Here is a 15,647-nt window from a genome sequence, read left to right as displayed (position 1 = left end):
TTTCTGAGAACAGAGTCCTGATGGTCTTTTGAGTTTCACACCTTACCTTTGATGTAAGCTACGAAAGAGTCTCTGCTTAGACTACTCCTCTCAGCCTATATCAAAGCACACCCTGCTTTTGAACAAGTAGCCTTTGCATCTCTGCTGTATTGACTTTTTAACATTTAAACTCCTAGAAGACGTTAGCTCCACTTGAATTTATCTCTTCTAACTTTATTGAGTTGAGTCCACAGAAGTCTCTATACTTCAGATCATTCATGTCAGAAAGAATTGCCCATTTGAATCATAGCAGAAGAAAAAAACGGGCACAGCAAGAGCCCTTACAGGTAACTTTATAATCACCTATAGTCACCAATATGTTAAACTTCAATTATCGGTAAACATGTCCAGAGCATGAATAGTATGCTACATATCATATTAGGAAAAAGTGATTGCCACTAAATATTATCTATTGTCTTGGTGATTAAAAAGTAAATAAATCTGTAAGTACACACCTGGTGTGGTATGCAAGTAGGTATAAATGAATTGACTGAAGTATAATAGACTGGATGGAGAGCGCATATTGTTTAATTCTTTAGAAAGACTAAGCCAGAGCCCAACAAAATAAATACCAGGGAATGGGCACTTGAAAGAAGGCAGGGACAAGGGGGGAGGAGTAAAAGAATGAATGGAGGGAATGAGTCGAATGCAAGCAAGAATGTATTGACTATACCACAGAGAAAAATAAGGGAAGGGATGGGGTGGCAAGGAGGGTGAAGATGTTGAAGGGATGGCACAGGTTGAGATGCATTGCATACTTAAACTGCTTTGTTAACTGACAAAAAAGAAATTTCAATACTTGACCTAGAAATTAAGAAAAGTGAGGGTATGATAGGAGGGATGGGTGAGAATGTTGAAAGGGGTGACATTGATCAAGAGGCACTGTATTCATAAACTGCTTTGTTGACTGACAACTCCTTTGTACAACTACTTAAAGATAATAAACATATTCAAAAAAGTCTCTATTGTCACCCTAATTATTTCTCATGCTAATTTTTTCTTATTCATATTATACACCAGGTATTCAGCAGACCAGTTTATGGATCATTGCTTTTATTCCTTCAATAGCTCTATTATGCACTCAGCACAGATCAGTCAACTCTCACATTTCTAGTAGTATCTGGATAAGAAAAAGAGCTGTGTGGGTTACACTGAGCCCCAGGGAAGATCTGCGCAGAAGTGACAGAGTTGTCATAGCCACATTTACTGCAGAAGAATTCCCTTCTACTTAGGTCTTTTAAATCAGTTTACTCTGTGAGTACTCAGGAAAGGGGACATAGATAGAGAGCAGGAAAGAAATGCCTCGAATTCTATGAAGAACAGCAGTGCTGTCATGAAAATGGAGCCGTCAGTGTGATGTGTCTTAAATTAGACCAGCTTCAAAATGGAGGAGAAACACTCAGAAGGAACATAAAAGTCAGGTTTTAAAATGTGAAGGGCTGTTGGAGCGATGGAGGATTTGAATTGTGTGTGTGTGTGTGTGTGTGTGTGTGTGTGTGTGTAACTAGGTGGAGCCGCACTATAAGGAAGCATGCTCTCAGTAGCAAGGCCAGTTCCGAGATAAAATGGAGCAGCTGGTGGAGGATGGGGTAACCTTCTCACCCCTGGAACGCTTCAGAGAAGGGTGAAAAACCACTTCCCAAAGAAAGACAACATCTGGGGTTACATATTTAACGTGGCCAACCTTAAAAAGCCCTGCTAATCAGAATGACTGGGGAGGAATTCTAAGCTTCTATGGTCAATAGATGAGACCCTTCTGAGACTGTTTCCTAGTCCTGGCTCTGGGGTGCCTCTGTGGTCTGGAGGATAAGACCACTCTCCTTACAGCGTAATAGACCAAGCCACTTACCTCTCCCCAGTTCCCTTTTGTGAATTGGGCTGTAGGCCTCCGGCTGCACCGAACTGCCTCTGAGCATCTGACTCACAGGTCTGGGATCTTGGCATATACCATGTACCTTCTGGAATGCACTTCCTACACCCCTGCTCCTGCATAACGTTTGTTATTTGGGATCCCCACATTCCTTCCTATAAAGCCTGGATGGGCCTCTTCTCCCACCCTCAATGCTTTCATGACCACCTCTGTCCCCTTTCCTAACCACAGGCCCCAAGACCTAGCATTGCAATCGTCTTGTTACTTTATCTACTTCTGTGTTTGATCAGAATTGTAAAGGCATTGCTGACTTGTCTTTGTCTCCCTAGTCCCCCACCCAGGGCACAGACATGGAAACAACAAAGAAAACAAAAATGTAACAAAACACATGGGGCGTGTGAAAACCACACTGGGCTTCGCACACACTGCCTCTTTTATTAAGAACTGTATAAATGTCTACTGAAAAAATAAATTTAGTCATGTGATCAGACAGTGCTAAATACCACAAGACACACTAAGAATCATTTAAAGGAATTGGAAATAGAATCGAGTCGCAAAAACAGCCCAAGGTTCTTTCAGACAAATAACTTCTAATTGATTAAAGAAATAGCTTTGTCACAGCCACCTCATTAACAACTAAAGACTTAAAAAGAGACTTCTCTGAAAAGGAAATAAGAAATGAAGAAATGCTCAACCTCTCTGGCCATGAAAGAAATGTAAATCCAAGCAACACTGAGATTCTACTTCACCCCGATTAGAATGGCCATTATCAAGAAATCTAATAACAACAGATGCTAGAGGGGATGTGTCCAAAAGATAATGCTAGTATACTGTGGGTAGTGCAAACTTGTTCAACCACTCTGAAAGCAATGTGGAGGTTCCTCAAAAGACTAAACATAGAGCTCCCCTATGACCCAGCAATCCCACTCCTGGGCATTTACCCAAATGACCACAAACAAGGCCATAATAAAGTACAACAATATTCATTGCAGCATTATTTCCCATAGCTAGATGCTCCTCAGTAGATGAATGGGTCAAAAAGATGTGGTATATATACACAATGGAGTTCTATGTTACCATCAGAAAGAACTACATTGCTCCCTTCATAAGGAAATGGAAAAAATTATGTTAAGCAAAGCAAGCCAGGCCCAAAGAAATATAGGTTTCATGGTTTCCCTCATTTGTAATAACTAGAATATGTCTATGATATTCTTAGCAGAGGATCACAATAGCCCAATCACTAAATGCATATATAATGAAACTTTATCAAATTGAACTCAAAAAATGGGGGAAAAAAGAGATTCTTATTATGTCCTGTATGCAGTTATTTCTATTTTCTTCTTTCTGTTTTAGTTTTTGGTACCTTTCTATTGTGTATAGGCTTATCTGATCTGTACAGGGAAAGAGAATCACAGAAACAGCAGGACAAAGGATGAACTATTGCAACAATGATACTCACTAGACACTGTTGGAAATGAACTTTACAACTTAGGGAGGAGGGGAGTGGGAAAAAATGAGGGAGGGGGTAACTGTGTTTAAAAGAGCTGTACTCATTACCTTACTTAAGTAACTCTCCTGTTCATCACATTTACAATAATCATTTTAAAAAAGAAATAGCTGTTTCATGCATCTAAAAATAAAAATGTATGAGTAAGAATTCTAATCATTATGAAGGTTGAAAACCCAGAATTAGAGAAAGGTTCAAATTGTTCAGTGCAACCCAGACCTTACACAGCTTCATTCACCAAAATACTGACTCGGCATGGGATATTTCCACTCAATTTCACATGATCCACATTGCTGCATCAACTCAATAAATCCACATATTTCCAATATTGCATGCAAGTGAATATTGTATTGCCCTATACACAAACACCCAGGTGCATGCACAGACACACACATACGAAGTATATAAGTGAATATAGGAAGAAGAAATATATGAAATATTTAAGAAAAACACCTTTTGCAGTGTCCTAAACCCAGTAGAACTCCAGAATAGCATGAAAAGGGTGTAACCATGCCCACCTTCCTGGAGATAATAAGATTTGAAAAGGAAATGAGGGAGATTGAATGGGCAGATGATTAAAAGTTCTCTCTAAAAGACAGAATGAACAGAAGCTAGGAAGACATGACATGGTCAGACAACATGCCAGTTGTTGCCAATGTCTTTCAAAAATGATGAAGGACTGTTTTGTAATTTCACATTATTCATATCTGAGTTCTTGCTTGTGAAAGAATGTGCCTTTTAGACAAGTTCAAGTTGTTCCCAAGACTAACACCCTCAGAAATGAAATTGATGGTGTCTCCTTCCTTATCTCCTTTGAGACAATAACGGAGCACTTCCCACTTCCCATTCTATGTTGCAAATGGTAAGTGGATTTGTGAACTGTTCCATCTGGGCACATAAATTACTCTCTCCACTCAAGAGTGCTTCCTGAAGCACCTGGATTTATCACGTGGACAGGTAACTATGGTCTGTTACAGTTTTATTGGCATCTGTGGAATAATCCTGAGCTTAAAGTACATTTAAGTCCAACCAGCACTTTATATAACAATGTGCAATCATCTTTTTTTTTATCAGAAATAACACAGGAAATGATGGGCAGCTACTTGTTGTGGACTTGCTAGAACTCTAAGATGTTGAGAGTACCTTGTGACAAGGAGACAGATCTAGGAGGATTCAGCCAAAGCCTACATCCACCATTTGGAACAAAGTTGGCCCCAAAAAGGGTCCAGGCTGAAGGATAAATCAAGATGCCTTTGACTTGTCCCACCTTTTCCGTTGATCCAAATTTTAAAAATCAAGGATGGAATGCAGGACAGCCAGAGCACTGGGTCTGAGTTCAAGCCAGAGCAAACAGAACCAAAGATGACAAGGCTGCAGCCCAATCTGTCTAGGTGCCATGCATTGACACCAGTTCCATCCTGATGAAATACAGGAAAAAGGTAAATGCAGTGTTGAGGTAACAAGCTTGAGGGTTGTCTGACAGAGGAAGCAGAGGTGGCAAATAGGAATTTTCTTTTGAACTACCAGTGCTTATACCAAGTCTTCAAAACAGAAGGGACTGATGTGCCTCACTAAGGTTGAATTCAAGTTGAAGTCACTGAACCACTTCTTCCAGTCCTAAGAGGCTACTGACCACTGCCAAGTTTATTGGAAATAACAAAGTTAGAGGTTGGTTCCCTGGAAACTGCCAGTTGGGGCAACTTGCCTGAGCTGAGTGTCTAGATAGTTGAATGCTGCAGAACCACAAGATGAGATGTGAGAATCCCGTCAGAATAGTATCAGGAAAAGCTAGGCAAAGAAAGGATAAATAGGAGTTGACTGAGCAGGGCAGGGAATACTTAGGAAAAGGGACTATGGTGCAGGAAAACTGAGAAATGAAAAAATGGGGGCCCTCAATATGGCTATAATTCAGAGAATTTGGAAGCAAAATGGATGTGGACAGTGAGGGATGGGAAATAAAGGATGGCCTCATGTTTAACATGAGGTGTTGCTATCGGGTGGCTGCTGCTACTCCTTCCCAAATATGGAATCAGGTGGTGTTTAGCTAAGAAACAGAAGCCAGTCCATGTATTCCATGCATAGCCTTTAATACAACAAAGTAGACTATTGCAAAATCTCAAGACAGGCCACATGTAGTTCTCAGAAGTTCTATAGCTACTGTCAGGAACAGAAGCTATTAGAAAAATTATGAATTTCCAGAAAGCTTGAGCCGCAGCCTACAGGTACAGTGCAAGCCATCTTAAAGACGCTGCTGCTGTTGTGTAGATTTCACACTGCCTTGCACCAGAGGATCACCTGGATGGTCAGCTGGAGAACTGACAGATGAATTGGGACACACCATGCGACCTCCAATGTGTGCCTCCAGGATACAAGAAAGAACTCTGAACTACAAGGGCAGATTTGAGAGCTGTAGAGATTCAAAATGAAGTCACCCAGAGAAAATGTGGAGAAAAATATGAGAAACCACCAGACAACTTGCACAGTAGACCAAAACATAGAGGAAATGATAGCAGAAACCCAAGCAACTTGATGCTCCCTCTCCACTCTCTAACTTTAGAATTCCTATGTCTCATAGAAAAAATGTAGGATTGGGATTCAATCAGTCCCAGCCATCCCTGGGCTCGTGTTCTCTAGCACACACTAACTGCAGCTGTATAAAACATCTGTTCATTGACTATACCTGACAGGAATTATAAACCTAGAAGTTCAGAGTAGAAAAAGAAGATGGCTAGGTGTGGGTAGGCAGAAGGAATTTGTAGCAGAATGCAGATTTGAAGGACAAACAGGCTGTTTTCTATGTTAAATTTAAACCCTGGACGGGTCTGCCACTCGGAGAAGAAAATGCATCTGGTGATAATCACATGGTTCACACAAAGTGAACTAAGCAATTTCTCTTTGTGCTGAAGATTTCATGGTTTGTTGAATATGCAATTGGAGGAAGACTTTTGAAAAAGAATAAATCTTCAAGAGACAACTCGTGTTTACCCACTAAGTAATTTCCAAGATTATACAAGAAAAGGCAAAATAAACCAATTTCAAAAGCATATTCTAAAAAAAAAACAAGTTTTATATGCAGATACAGTTTAAACAATGCACCTCATGGCATACTAATTATGTAGTTTCTAAAATTTCCATTCCAAATGTGATCACGTTCTAAATTATGGGGGGTAGGGTCAGTGATGAGTGAAGTAAGGGAAATGATAGTGGATGGAAATAGGAAATATCTACCTTACAAATTCTCTCTCACACTTTTGATGGTTTAGTTCTATCCAATGACAACACTCCTTCCTTTTTTTCCCCTATCCTCTTCTAACACTTAATCATTTCCTCTCATTCCCTGAGGACTTTGACCTCTGCAATTTCTTCCATTGTCCTCTGTGGCTTCACAGTCTATCCTGATATCAACCACATAGCTAGTCTTCAACTTCTTGAACTCATCTCTGGAGAATACCTCTTTTCCTCTACCTTGGATGCTGTTCCCACAGTCCCATTCTTTACCACCAAAAACTGAGTCACTTCCAAAGATGATACTTTCAAATTTTACAATATGTAAATATCCAACTCTGTGACCACACCCACCCATCCAGCAGCTTCCTAGCCCAAAGATACTAGAGTAGCCTAAATAATGACTCCCAATGATATCAGGTCCTAAGTAATGAGCCTGTAGTTATTACTTTATATGGCAAATACCTTGCAAATTGAATTTTTTGGAAATCACTTTTTAAGAATATCTTTCTAGATTTTTCATAATACTTATCATAGAATATTTTTTAAAATTTTTATTGTAAAGCTGATGTACTGAGGGGTTAGAGTTACATAAGTCAGGTATTGAGTAGATTTCTTTTTGGATAATGTCCCCTCTTCATTTTCTCCCAGTTTTTTCCCTCCTAACCACCCTCTCCCAGCCCAAGTTGTATAGTTCATTTCCAACATAGTGTCTAGTGACTGTCACTAATGAATTAGTTCATCCTTTGTCCCACCATTTCTGTGCTTCCCTTCCCCTCTCCAAATTGGATAAAGTTACTTACAAGACAAAAGATACAGAAATCAAAAACAGCAGCACAAGGGGGTGGGAACCAGAAAAACAAAAGAACCATAAAAAGTAAAATTTTTAAAAGCTTCATGTTTCCACTTATTGGAGTTCATTTCAATGAACATCATTCTATGTGATCATATATATACACATACCTATTGAGCCCTTGTGATCCTCTCCTAAGAATACCCTCCTTTGCTCTCACTGTGTGAATGTTTAGAGTCCTGTTTAGCTTATCATATGCAAGTAAATTGGGGATCCTAAGATGAGGTAAAATTATCTAGATCGAACGTAAATAAAATTACATGTGTCCTGATGTGCAATATACAGAGATTCACCATAGACAGAAGTAGGGAAGTCATTGTAAAGAGAGGCAGAGATCCCAAGCAAAGGAATGATGGCAGCCACCAGATAGACATTGAAAGAGGAAACAAAGTAATTCCAACCCTTAAAGCCTGAGGGAATCCAGGGATCAGGGTGCTGACACCCTGATTTCAGGCAGATGCAAGTGATATCCGAATTTTGACCTCCATAACTGTGAGAAAAGAAAGCTTTTTGTGTTGTTTGTTTGCTTGGGTTTGGGGTTTCTTTAAACCAGTCCTGGGGCTTGAAATCAGGGCCTTGAGCACTGTCTCTGAGCTCTTTTTGCTCAAGGCTAGCACTCTACCTAAATGAGAGCCACAGCACCACTTCCAGCTTTTTCTGTTTATATGGTACTGAGGAATCGAACCTATGCTAGGTTCATATGTTAGGCAAGCATTCTACCATTAAGCCACATTCCCAGCCTGAAGGAAGTATTTTTTAAGTCATCAAGCATGTGGTCATTTGACACAGCATATCCATGAAGTAAATACATACTCCCAATGAAACTGTTATCAGTCCTATGGAGTTACCAGTTACAAGGCTCATCCATGATTGCCATATCATAAATACTCACATTCCTTTGTCCTCACTCTTTACATAACCAACCACCTTCAATGAATCAGACCAGTAGCTATCAATAAGCCAGCAAGTTTCAGAAAAATTATAGAAGTAAGCACACTGGTACTACCCAAAATGGTTAGTTGTGAACCACACCACATATTCCTCAGCCATGTTACAGACCAACTGTAACTGAAACTGTGTCCAAAGAAACCTCAGAAATCCAGTGGACCCAAAGTAATTTCATGATCTCACTTTCTAACCCCACATTTCAGTATGGGTTCAGTTCAAAACTTCATTATCTCCAGCTCTTGAACTGTGTTGTTATTCATGATAGAATTTTTGACAGTTTTCTTGTTTCATCTTGGTTAATCCATGACCAATTCCTGTTGATTTTTCCTGCCAAAAAGCCTGTCAAAGCTGTTTACTTGGCTGTTTACATATTTTTAATCAATATCATGTTCAACTCATCATTGTTGGTCACTTAAACTGGGACAACAGTCTCTGAGCAGATCTGATTTGTACATTGCTGGGCCTCGTGTTTTCTAGGCAAGTACTCTCCCACTTGAACTGCCATCTTCAGCACCGATAGCTACTCTAATTCTCTTTGGTTGATTAGTTTCTCATGGTTATAATGCTTTAGGTTTCTGCTTAAAATTGAATATATGAATAGATTTCAGTTCCAGATAGGATAAAATGGCAAATCCTGACCATGACCCCAGGGCCCCAGGATTTGGCCTCTTTCCTTTGCAGCCTTACCTTCAATCTCTTTACATTTTCATCCAGTGGCCTTATTCTAATTCATAGAATGAACCAAACTCTTTCTACCTTCAGAGCTTTGGCTCACATTCTTCTATTTGTGAGAAAGTTTCTTTCTCCCATGCTCCACTATAACTCTTTCTCCAGCTTGGTTATTTATTTTTGATGAGTTGCAGGTCAGATCTGCAAATTATATGCTCATAAACTGCCCTGTATTCACCTTCTCTAGGCATACCCAAGGGGAGAATTATTATCAGTACTGTTATTTGTTTAATCTATCTCATCCCACTAGATTATAATTTCTGTAAGGTCTAGAGTCTTTTCCATCTAATTCCTGGCAACAATCTTCATTCACTCTTTCATTCAATTTTGGATTGGAGGAGAAGAAAGCATAAGAACTCAGGTACATAAAAGTTGAACAAAACCTTTCATACCTGAGAAGTTAGCATTTGGATCAAATTGCATCTTACCTAACCCTATCTCAGAAGAAAGAAATGTGAAGATTGTGTGTGTGTGTGTGTGTGTGTGTGTGTGTGTGTGTGTGTGTGAAGGCTATTCAGACCAGTACCTAAGCAGCTGAAGATGAAAAAGGTTGTTAACCCCTCTCAGCACTGTAGGCCTCTGTGGGTATTGAATTGCCAGAAGGTAAGTAGGATTTACTAAAGTGCTCAGCTTTCCTGGCTATCTATCTATAAGGACTATATTAACTACAGATGTCTTTTTCTAGAAGGTTCTAGTGGTTGCCTTGGTTCAAACTCCAAAGCAGCTTCTTTTTTTTTTTTTTTTTTTTGCAATTAAAGTGATGCCCCAAGAAATTCAACAGCCTGGCTGTTTACCAGATAGTTTAAGAACCAAGAAAAGGCCCACTGTTTGAGTCCAATACTCTACTGTGGAGTAACTCCACAGCTATGAGGAAGACTGAAGAGACAATATAAATATGTAATGAGTTCTGAGATGGCAATTAAGGACAACTAATAGAATACTTTAAGTAGTCCCCATCTGACTTTAAGATGTCTCTCAGGCATCCAGAAGGGTCAAACAGAGCCTTTGAATACAAATCTTGCTATTTAACTTCCTCAGTAATCTTCATGTTTAACCCCTCACTAGCTCTTAGATATTGTGTCATTGGCCACAAAATTAAAATTAGAATCAATACAATGAATGCTTGCTAGGCAAAACAATTCCAGGCTCTATTTCAGCATGAAGTTTCATTTAACTGTGGGAATGAAAAGCGGAGACAACCTTTTGTTCTCTTCATTTCACAATCCCACAAATGGCCTCTTAGCCAAAATAGCTCCTCTAATCTTTAAGTTTTAATTAGCTGCCCACAATTCATAAAGTATCAGGAATTCAAATGCTGATACCTCATTCTCCTGAGAAATGGCACACAATTAACCTCTTTTTTCTGGTCAAAGGCAGAAATTGAGAAAGGGTAATGACAAAATTAATCTATTCTGGTGGCCAGGCCCGGCCATGGAGCAGGGAACGGCATCCAATCCGGAATCAAAGAAGAAGGTGATCATTGGTGTGTCACACTCTGCATTAGTTGTGCCTTTTGTACTCCTGACATGCTATATCACAACTACCAAGCCCCAAATAGTTTACAAAAAATGATAAATGATTCCACAGAATTAAATTAACCAAACCCACCTTTTCCTTCCCTCTGAAAACAGGTATCTAAACAAGCTTTCAATAATGTCAGAAGTAATTGTAACCCCTCTGTACAGTATTTTCACAATAAAAAAAATAATGTCAGAAGTTCTGGCTTTCTGATAAATTGGATAGAGAAAGAAAGAGCTGAGAAATCCACACCTTTCCCGGCATGATCTCTGCATGAGCAAAAGCAGATGACTGAGGTCTGTCACCAAATGTACACTCATTCTCCAGAAAAGATCAACTCTGCACTTTTCCCCTTAATGGCAAATTGCATGATAAACACAATTAGCCCTCTCCATTTAAACTTAAGTTGAATACAGAATGGAGTCCAGTATTTCAAAGGTAACTATACTCAACACAGACTGCCAATGAGGTCACAAGACAGGATCCTATTGGCACTTGATCATGAGAAACAGAATGGCCACATTTTGAAAGGTCAAATTGGGAGTCTTTATTAGAAAGCCAGCATTGTAGGTGATGCCTGTCAAAAAGACCTGCAGCCCCTTGCATACACTTCACACTGTTAGAAAACTGAGACATGACAGTAGCAATGCAAAGAAAGATCAGAAAAATAATACCAACAAACCAGATCAACTCCAATAGAGAACTGAAGTGGGACTTCATGGTGACTAGAGGAGAGCCAGGACACAGGAGACATGGAGTAATGGTGCTTGAGTTGGTTCCAGGCTCAACGGCATCAGGGCAGGGGGTGGGGTCACAGGAAATTCCAGACACTGGCCAGTTAGAAGCATAGGACTGACAGGTCCAATAGCCTACCATCCAAGTCTCCACCCAGAGGCATACCTGAGGGTGGAACTTCCCTGCCTCTATCATGAGGACAAGGTGATGCCAGTTAAACCCAATTCTCTATTATCCACTACATGGCTAGGATGGCTAAGAATTCTATTACAGTAGCACAATAGACTAAGACAGCTACTATTAGTCTCAACAGAGGCTAATATTTGTTCTCAACAGAGAACAAAATACTGTTCTATATTTTAAAATCTTTTAATAATTCCATTTGCTATTTTGGGGGAACTAATTATTGGGGGGGACTAGAGAAAAGTAATGGCTCTATTGTTAAACAATTTGCATATAACATAACTCATTCGAAGAAGACAATTCAATGTTAATATTTTCACAGAGTTATGAAACCATCACCACAATCTATTTTAGAGCATGTTCCTTACAGCAAATCATCTACACTTGAAACTCAGTACCCATTAGCTATTATTTCCCAAACTTTCTGGTCCTGCCAGCCCTAAGCAACTACTAATCAACTTGCTAAGGTCAACTCAGCCTCTCATCAGGAATCCCAAAGAAATGTGAGCTGGAATGGCTGGTACCTCTACTCTAGCAAAGTTTGGCTATGCTTCCAAAATGGTCTTAAGCACCAACTCAGAAATGAAAAAGAGACAAAAATCTTCCAGGTTTTTTTTTAAAGAGCTACTTAAGGATCAAGGATATGCTCAAAATATGGTAGCAACCAGGAGATAGCCTAGGATCCAGGTCCAACTCTCATGAGAACAATGTTCCAGAAGGCCTGGACTTGATAATTTAACATTGACACTAAACAGATTATTTTTCTGGGAGCTGCCAGGACCTGTGCCATCCAGCAGCTATTCATCAAGGAGACCTCCAAACATACTTGCCAAAGAGCCATACCCATGTAACCTTCTAACCCCCGTGAGAATGATTGGATTGATCATTGGCGGACTGAGTAAAATATTTTCATATAGACATGTTTTTGTTTGTTTTGGACTGCTTGGTTTCTTTATATTTCTCTGAATCCAAAACATTTCTTTAGTTCTTAGTCTCTCCATTACATCTGAATGTTTCCTAAATATTGTTTATCTAGAAAGTTCTTTGACGCTTACATTTTTAAAAATATCAGCCTTAAGATGGAAAAATTCTTCTATTGTTAGGACATTTATTGAATGACAACCAAATGAAGTGTGGTTGTGATCCTGGTTCATGGATTCATGACCTGAATTAACCTGGTAGTTCTCCATTTATGTCTGTTAGAGTAGTCCCATGATCTTTTTGCAGTAATAACAGAGTTTTTGCTTCCTGTTCTACTTTCAGCAGTACTGAAGAAAGTGTAGTCTTTCTTTTTCTCTCTTTGTGTTTTATTTTACAAATGTGAGAAATTTTAATTCAGATAAACAACAAAATACTGAAGATCGCCCATAGTCTTAAACACACAACATTTTTAGTCCTTCTAAAGGACAAAAATGATGAAAAACAAGCACACCCACACAAGTACACATGCATGAGGAATGGCACCATTCTCGTGGTGGAAATGCAGCAACTTTGTCCTGGTATCCTATCTACAGTGGACATTACCTGTCTTCGGATATCAACATTGAATATAGATAGAAGATTAGGATACCAAGTGAACAACTTTCAGGAAGGGTTGTAGCATCTCTTATGGAGACTCTAGTTGGGTAGGGCGAGCCTGGGGGCTTCCCCCAGGATGCAGTGTGCATTTTGTTTGGTTTGTTTAGATGTTGGCTTTTTGTGTTTGACCTGGGAACATGATTGTGGTGATATTGTCTCATCGAGGAAGTAATGATGCCGATTTTGCTTGAAGATAGTCTGACGCGCGTTGCTTAATGGCAGGGACACATTCTGGGAAACACTGGATGATTTCACCGTCATACAAACATCACCATGTGGTTACATAAGCTAAGAGTTACAAGGTCTCTAGGCAACATAATCTTTTGGACCTCCATTGGCCATGCAGTCCATCATTAAATGAAATGATCGTATGGGGAGATTTTGGGTTAAGAGACAATGACACTGCAATTCATCCCAGTAAGCCAGCACACTTCCACTGTCATGACCCCAACTGTCCAAACACCACTCTAGCCAAGTCCTTTCCTCCCTGAACTATCAGCACCAAAGGCCACAAAGGGTCACAACTCAGATGCCTCTAGAGTGTCAAAAGTTGATGAGCAGCCCTTTTGAACACATGCATCCATTTAATAGCAATTCTTTAGGTCACATATTCCAAACAGTTCCTGTCCTACAACAAAATCCCTCCTTTCACCTACACTCTTTTCTTCTTGCAACATTTCCTTGGAAATTAAACACAACTAAAAAGTAAACTGTTTTTGGTCTGTCATGGGGCTTGAACTCTGGACCTGGAAGCTGTCCCTCAGCTCATCAGCTCAAGGTGGATGCTCTACCACTTGAGCCACAGCACCACTTGTGGTGGTTAATTGGAGATAAGAGGCTCATGGAGGTTCCTGCATGGGTTGGCTTTGAACCTCCATCCTCAGATCTCAGCCTCCTGAGTAGCTAGGATTACAGGCGTGAGCCACTGGCACCCAGCTAAAAAGTAGACATTTAAAGACAGTACTTACCTTTCACATCTTTTTTGTAGACCAATCTAATTCATCCATGGAATGTTGCTCTTTAAAATGAATGTCCATGCTCTAAACCACATTTATATGCTTTGTTAATGCTTTTAACGTTTAACATTGAATTAATCAAACCTGAATAAAATTCCTACATGGAGCTCAGGAACACAGAGAATAATAATAAAAAAAAAACCTACTACTTTATTTTCACAGCTTGTACTCCATTTTAACACCTCTCAGGGTAGGAGGCTTTCACTACAGTACTTGTATATAATATGCATTTTTTAAATTTATGTTCAGCTATGCTTCTAACCTTGGAGGGTTTTGGGCAAGTAAAATGGGATTTATATGAAAATGCATAATTACCAGAATGTTATGTACACAGCCAGCACCCATAGTGGTGATTATCATTTCTCTTGATTCTTTGGATTTGAGTGAATCAGGGAGAGGATTTGCACAAAATGGCTTCTACAATGTAATGAACAGCAAACTAGCCGAGACTTACTTAAATACTATTCATGAGAGCTGGGTACAAAGGGCTTGTACCTATAATCTCTGCTACTCAGAAGGCTGAGATCTGAAATTTCAGGAGCTATCCCAAGCAAAGAAATCCAAGAGAATTTTATCTCCAAATAACCAGCAAAAAGCCAGAAGTGGAGGCATGGCTCAAGTAGTAGAGTGTCACCCATGAGAAAGAGTGAAAGGCCCCTAAGTTCAGACCCCAATAGTGATGAAAGAAGAAGGAAGGAGAAGGAGGTGGAGAAAGAGGAAGAGGAGGACAGGGGTGGGGGGAGGGAGCAGGTGGGCACTGGTGGCTCACACTTGTAATCCTAACTACTCAGGAGCCTGAGATCTGAAGATCACAGTTCAAAGACAGCCCAGGTAAGAAAGTCCATGAGACTTTTATCTCCAATTAACCACCAGAAAATCACAAGTGGCACTGTGGCTCAAAGTGGTAAAGAGCTAACTTTGAACAACAGGAGCTCCAGGATACTCCCCAGTGCCTGAGTTCAAGCCCCATGTCTGACAACAACAAAAAAAGACTACTCAGGTGAAAAGTGGAAGTGATGAAACTGAAATAAGTAGAGATAGAAATTAGTGCTTCTTAGGCTGTCCTGTGTTGTTTGCAGGCCATCTGTCAGTTCTCTCCAAGTGCTTGATTTCTCCAAGATTACCAGTTAGGAATGTAAACAGGGTATTGTAATATCATACATTCAGGATGATTGTGTAGGATTCATTAATTATTTGAAGCGGAAGCAAACCCAAGCAGGAATTATATCTGGGCAAAGTGTCAACATCAAACAAATCTGAGATATGACAAATATAACTTGAAGATAAACAACTATAAGCCACAATCCATTTTAAAAAGTCTAAGTGTAATCCAAGACTATTAAAATGGGCATTGATGTGTGTGTGTGTGTGTGTGTGTGTGTGTATACACATTTATTACATGACAGGCCACAATGAATTATTAAATTTTCATCTAGTTGTATTGTG

The 15,647-nt window shown here is 39.7% G+C and overlaps 1 protein-coding gene across 1 annotated transcript in view; it reads right to left on the bottom strand.

Moving 5' to 3' along the window:
• Positions 1-5,655: 5,655 nt before the first annotated feature.
• Positions 5,656-15,647, bottom strand: part of Tgds (TDP-glucose 4,6-dehydratase) — a 40,853-nt gene continuing 30,861 nt past the window's right edge. The window contains exon 11 of the mRNA XM_013022970.1: positions 5,656-5,802. Within this exon, the coding sequence (XP_012878424.1) occupies positions 5,656-5,802 (147 nt within the window). The remainder of the gene's footprint in view (positions 5,803-15,647) is intronic.

Source organism: Dipodomys ordii, unplaced genomic scaffold (genome assembly GCF_000151885.1).
Source record: "Dipodomys ordii isolate 6190 unplaced genomic scaffold, Dord_2.0 Scaffold65, whole genome shotgun sequence".
NCBI lineage: Eukaryota > Metazoa > Chordata > Mammalia > Rodentia > Heteromyidae > Dipodomys > Dipodomys ordii.
Note: the sequence above shows the minus strand (reverse complement) of the source record. Positions and strands in the feature narration are given on the sequence as shown.